This window comes from Lactuca sativa, chromosome 4, assembly GCF_002870075.4.
Source record: "Lactuca sativa cultivar Salinas chromosome 4, Lsat_Salinas_v11, whole genome shotgun sequence".
Classification (NCBI taxonomy): Eukaryota; Viridiplantae; Streptophyta; class Magnoliopsida; order Asterales; family Asteraceae; genus Lactuca; species Lactuca sativa.
In genome coordinates this window covers 49,364,236-49,371,287 of record NC_056626.2, presented here as the reverse complement: position 1 = coordinate 49,371,287, position 7,052 = coordinate 49,364,236, and the positions used below count along the sequence as shown (strand labels likewise).

Sequence of the window (7,052 nt, the reverse complement as noted above, 5' to 3'; positions counted from 1 at the left end):
CGAATATCCGAACCAAATAGTCCAATCCAAATTGTCTAATTGGATAATTCGGTTTTATCCGAATAGCGAACAACCCTATCTTCAATTATGTCTTTTATGATTTAAAATACATAATGATCTATAATTTTTTTGAACAAAAACTATACTTAATTAAATATGTTATTGATCCAATATAATATGGTTCAAAAATGATTTGATTCAAAATACTATGATTCAAAATAATTTGATTCAAAATTCTATTAACCAAAAATAATATGATTAAAAAAAAGTATAAACGGAAAATATTATGATCATTAATATTCGTCTTAATTAAAATTTTATAATTGTTAAACATTAAAAACTCAAACCGATATTTAGTTTAAAAATTAAAAAAAAAATCAAAAAGAACATATATATATATATATATATATATATATATATATATATATATATATATATATATATAGAGGTGAGTTCAATTGAGAAAATAAAAAAGGTTGATAATGGGGGAATCATTCTCAGCCATTCATTTTATTCAAGCATAAAAAGATACGGTGGCAAACTTATAAATATGAGAACAACCTTCAATCTCAAATACGTATCTGTAGTTCAAACCCATTAATCGTTTATCATCCAAATTTCTTCTCCAACTTTCAACAATCATCCAGATTTCTTCAATTAAACCATTATCAACATCATCCAGTGCTAATCAATCATCGATCTTCGTCAATAATCATCACGATTCAACAGTTAACAACAAAAATTCGTTTTTGGTTCTTTTAATTCAACCTTCAATTGTGCTTGAATACGATCAGATCTTCAACATCTATGATTAATTATACTCCCAGCGTTATTAGATCAACATCATCGATAATCAACAAAAATCCACTTCATATCATTCATTCAACATCGATTATCAAATAAAACTTGAAAATCGAGGTTAGAAAAATATCAAATCGTTTTTTTTTGAAAAATTTCATATAATTCTCTATCAATCTACTCTTTTGTAAGATTTAAATAGTCAAAATATCATGTTTTTAACATTTTTAACAAAAGTTAAATTATATGCACTCCAACTGTTTGATGAAATGCATGAACTAAATTACCACGTTATATTCATATATGAATATGTTTTCTCAGTATATGATTATTAAAACAAAAAACAAATATGCAAGTCTGTATGTTATTCATATGTGAATAACATATAAAAATTATATATATTTGTGAAAATACATTGTAATATTCATATGTGAATATATTGTGTAATATTCATATGTGAATATACTGTGTAATATTCATAAGTGAATATATCATCTAATATTCACAAATGAATATACTATGTAATATTTACATGTGATATACCATGTAATACTATGTAATATTCAGATATGAAAATATTATCTAATATTCATAAGTGAATATACCATCTAATATTCACAAGTGAATATCTTATGTAATATTCATAAGTGAATGCATCGTCTAATATTTAAATATGAATATACTATGTTTATTATATGCTATATTAATATATGAATGATACTTAAATTGTAAAAAAAAAAATTAATCATAGTTTTTATTCATAACTGAATAATGAATGTACTGTAGTAAAAACCTGATTCATTTTTATTCACTTATGAATAACGATAGCTGAAAATATAAAAAATATAAATTTTTTATTTTATTTTAAAACTATATCAATATGGATGTCTATTTGTAGAGAATAAAAAATCATGAATTTTGGTATATTTAAAATCATTTTTCGATAAAAATAGCTTCTTAAAAATTAAAAAAAACGAAAAAACTGTGTTTTTGTATATATTAAGGTAATGATTAGCATAGTTTAAGGAAACACGTTTTGTTGGAAAACACATGTCTATTCCTTTCCCATTTCTGCTTGTACGACGGAGGCTTTTGCGGCAAAAATAAATGAGTGACTGAGAATGATTCCCCTATTCTCAACCTTTTTTTTCTTAATTGAACTCTCCTCTCTCTCTCTCTCTCTCTCTCTCTCTCTATATATATATATATATATATATATATATATATATATATATATATATATATATATATATTAGTACCTTCAAGTATGTAGTAAATATATTAAAAAAATAAAAAAAACAAAAAAACAAAAAAGAAATAACTTTAAAAAAACGAAAAATATTAAAAACGTCAAAACCGAGCATATATCTATTTAATTTTTATTTTTTTCGATTTTTTAGAAAAAAAATATAAAATAAAACCGAAAATAAGTAATAAAACCCACTTAAATAATGTTCCATGGACGTGCGTAATATGTAATTAAATCCTCGAGTCCGAATTAGTTACCACGGACGTGGGTCGCATGCGAACACACCACGACGAAGTACTTAGGTTTGACATTTGTGCCCTTAATGAAATAAGTGGTGGGAAATTGTCATCGCAATTCTCACCGGAATCAGAGTGTATATATCATTGTTGTAAAAATCCTGGTTTGGTTCCGATTAATCTCCGATTAATCCCTAGGCGTTACTCAACCGATTAGAGGGCGCCTAGCGATTAATCCCTGCATACATAATGAGTGAAACATTATAAAACGATGGAATTTTAACATTTTAAAGAAGTTTTATTTCAATGGAAACTATTTGAGGCATGATTAATGTTGTATTAATCATATTAACCTATTTTGTTATCATATTAGTGGTATTTACGAACTTTGATATGATATTAGTCATATTTAATTTTTTAAAATTCAACAAATTAGCAATTAATGGTCCCCAATTAATCCCCCGATAAATCTCCGCTTAACCGATTAATCTCTTGACCCCAGACCACCGACTAGCTAACATCGATCGTTTTTTACAACCTTGGTATATATATATATATATATATATATATATATATATATATATATATATATATATATATATATATATATATATAGAGAGAGAGAGAGAGAGCTATGTTCGTTTATTTTAACTATTTATTGTGTGGATTTAAAGATAACTATGGACCAATTATTTTAATTATTAACATTTAATTATTTAATTAATATATAAGGGTAGTTTGGTAGATTGAAAAATAAATAAATTGGTTTAATTTAAATTCAATCCTATTATTATGGTAACTGCTTTATTCATTAAGCCTATAATTATAATTTTGGTAGATATTTTCTTTCCTTCCATTCCCTACGACATTGATCATCGATATTCACTGATTTTATGTCATTTCTTCTATCTCTCTCGGTCTCCCTTTATGTTCTCATCCCTCCCACGGCCTGATCCAACCATCAAAGGACTTCAAAAAAGCCTCACCACCTCCTACGCTGCCCCTATCTCAACAAAAATTGGCATTTCAATTGAAGAACCATCCTGCAAATTCAAGCTAAAAATTAGGGCTTTTTTATTGTTTTCCATTCCACTATATATCGTTGTTCCCCCATCCTCCATCGAATCATTTTTGTTGAAAGGGAAGGCATACGAGTACTCATTTGCTTCCAAGCTTTGATTTGGAGATAGTCGGCTTCCAGTTATGCGTTCTATAATCTTATTTGTCTCCTCACCCTATCTCTTCTCTTGCTTCCCTTCCTTTTCCATTTTTTGTAACACAATCCAAGAAACAGACTCACCATGGAAAACGATGCTGACATATGCTTTCAAGAAGTCTGACAGCACCCCTATCTCTCAAGAAATAGAAACAGACCCACCATGGAAAACCTGGTAAACAGGTGAGAAGTGATGTTCAAAAAAGCTTCAATTTTTTCTTCTTCAAGGTCTTGCATTTATTTTGGGTTTGAACCTGGTATGAGCTTTTTCATTATCTAATTTCGGTTTATTCGTGTGTTAATACAACTAAGTTCTAGAATTTGTATCACATTTCTTTCTATATTTGATTATATTGAACTGTTGCGTTATGTTATAAGATGGATATCGACTTATTTTGATGGCTCCATCCAATAGTTTCACCAATTAAGTTGTCAATGGTGAGTCCCCCATTCTATTCACTCCCTTCATTGCCAAACATAAGTACACATCCAAGACAAATTTATCTATTTCTGGTTTTTGGTCCCCAAACTGCTTCTTTCTTGATTATTATTTGCAAAAGTGTTATCTTGCAATTTTCAATTCGTAAACAAATACTCTGTTATGAAGGTATAAAAGGTTAAATGTAATGACATCTTTTATTTATTTATTTAATTTTATAGCTATTCACTCTCTATTATGCCTATTTACGTTTTTAAAATAAATATAATACAGATTAAATCAAAAAAGAATCGGTTACCTTGTCGAGTAGGCGGCGTGGTTGGGATTGAAAGTTAGTTTGCGGTTGGGGTTGAGAAAAGAATTGAGTTTCTTGAACCGCTTCAAACGGATCAAGATCCACATTCGGACGAGGTGTTGATTGAGATTGGTTGTGGTAAAATCCCATCGGTTGAGAAGAGAACATATTAAATGGAAACGTTTGTAGAGCCGTTGTAGGAAAGTAGAAGCTAGCGGGAGAGTGAATTGATTGATCAAATGATGGTCGATAGCTTGGCGGTGATGGAAGGTTTGGGGATGGAAGGTTTGGTGATTGAGTGTTTGGAGGTGGAAGGTGTAGTGATGGAAGGTTTGAAGATTTCTTTTTGTTGGTTCTTGGGGTATTTTTTGCTTGATATGAAGACATGTTTCGTTGGTGGATTGAAAGAGTTTATGAGAGATATGATATTTTGTGTGGAAGGTTCCATCGAGTTGATAATCGAGTGAATTTGGTAGAGCTCATCAGCCTCGATCATAGTTGAAGACTTTCTTTTCCAGGTCGCATTGATATCATCAATGCACTTCCTTTCCGCTATATAGGCAGATTTATGTTTCTCCAAAGCAAATAGGTATGGGAATAGATTGGAGAGTGTTGAGCTTCCAAACCATACATCCGTCCAAAAGCAAGTGTGTTCTCCATTACCGACATTCACAGAAAAAATATTACTTGGAGCAATCCCAAGTGAATCTATATCTCCCATTACCTTAACAATGTTACCCCGACCCTGTTTAAAGTTTTTTTTTTTTAGATAACGATGACAATGGCTTCCTATGGATGTTATGTATTCCCATAATGACAAATTTCAATATCGAGTTCTGGGGACCTTTTAGCCTCAAGATCCATTTCATTAGAAGTGCACAATTTAGGGCACGTAGTGATCCCACACCAAGGCCTCCATTTTCTTTTTTAGCTTGTATTTTTGTCCAAGCTACCCAAATGGATTTTATTTTTTTCCTCATTTCCACCCCACAAGAATCTCCTTCGTGTTTTCTCTTCGTGTTTTCTCCAACGATTCAATCACCCCAATAGGTGATTTAAATATGGAAAAGAAATAAAGTGGAAAGCTTCCCATTACCGACTTCACAAGGGTGAGAAGCCTGCCGATAGATAGAGTATTTTCTGTCCAAGAAGAAAGCCTAGTTTGAATATGATCAATAATAGGGTTCCAATTTTTAATGAGGTTCATATTAGCTCCGACCGGAACCTCCAAGTAGGTGAAAGGAAAAGCTCCTATGTCACATCCAAGTATACTAGCGCTAGATGCCAGTTCACGATCGGATACACCAATTCCAAACACCTTTGACTTAGAGAAATTTACTTTTAAATGGGAAGAAGCATGGAAACAACGAATAATTATAGCCAAGTTTTTAAGATTTCCTCTCGGCCATTCACCAACAAAAATCACATCATCGACGTAGAAGATGTGAGAAAGGCTAGTATTACTCTTCGGGATGTTAATTCCATGGAATAGATCTTTATTGCAAGCATCCTTCATGGCAATATTTAGACATTCCATTGCTATTATAAAGAGGAACAGGGAGAGTGAGTCCCTCCTTGACGGACTCCTGTAGAAAAGGTGAATTCCTTTGTAATAGCACCATTCAACAACACCGAGGCACGGGCAAAAGCAAAACACCCTTAGTTCCAACTTCTCCATTTAATTCCAAACCCCATTTGAGACATGACTGAGTCAAGATATCCTCAATTGATCGAGTCAATTGTCTTGTTGAAATCCACCTTTATTAGAAACATCTTCTTTTTTTGTTTTTTTCTCAAGGATATATTTCATTGATAATAAGAGATCCATCAAGTATCGTCAAACTATTGAGATGTGGTCATGACATCTCCCTTTTACCTTTATTTGTCATGTTCATTTAAAATGCTCGTATTTCTTTTGTTCATTCTTTATCAATTGCCATAATTTATTTTCATTTAGTGATTTCCCAAACCTGAATTTCTTTGTTATTTGGCTTCATATTCTCACTTTTTATTTATATAAGTCCTTGAGCTTCATTTTTTTAAACCTGAATTTCTTTGTTATTTGGCTTCATATTCTCACTTTTTATTTATATAAGTCCTTGAGCTTCATTTTTCTTCACTTGAATGCCTTTATCATTTAGCTTCGTACTTTTAACTGTGACAACATTTGGTGGCAATACATACATTGAACATTGGTGATTTCAAGATGTGTGATTTTTACGATGACAATCGTCTTCTTAGAAATTAGAGAGGAAACATGGTCATATTTAATAATCACTAAGGTTATTGGTATTTGAAGGATCATATAAAGTTTACTTTATGTAATTTATATTAATTTGACTATGACTAAGTATCACAAAATTTAATATGGGATAATCCACCATAGGAACTTTTATATCGAGAACAAAAGGAAGTCAATATATTATTCTTTTGGTAGGATTGGCTAGGATCTTCGAGAGATCCAAAATTATAAGTATATATACCTATTATCCAAAAGACTAAACTGCACAAATGGTGACCATGTGTTTACTCAAAATTGCCAATTTAGTCCAAAAAGCTTTGATTAGCGTCATAGGTCCAAAGTTTTCATATTGTTGCGATTTTGGTCCAGTTTAATTTAAAAATATTTAAAATGACGGATTTACCCTTGGTACTTACTTTTTCTATTTTTTATTTATTTAAATGTTTTTTTCTGATTAAAAGAAAAATAAAAAAGAATCTCTCTCTCTCTCTCTCTCTCTATGCAAAGAGTACAAAACACTCACCATGTTCATCTTCTCTAACTATCCCTCCCAAAAACCCTAAAATCCATAATCAAA

At 30.7% G+C, this 7,052-nt stretch overlaps 1 protein-coding gene across 1 annotated transcript; it reads right to left on the bottom strand.

Annotated features, from left to right (window-relative positions):
• Positions 1 to 5,209: 5,209 nt before the first annotated feature.
• Positions 5,210 to 5,770, bottom strand: LOC122197460 (uncharacterized). Its single transcript, XM_042901594.1, has one exon. The coding sequence runs from the start codon at positions 5,768 to 5,770 to the stop codon at positions 5,210 to 5,212; it is 561 nt and encodes a 186-aa protein (XP_042757528.1).
• Positions 5,771 to 7,052: the final 1,282 nt, after the last annotated feature.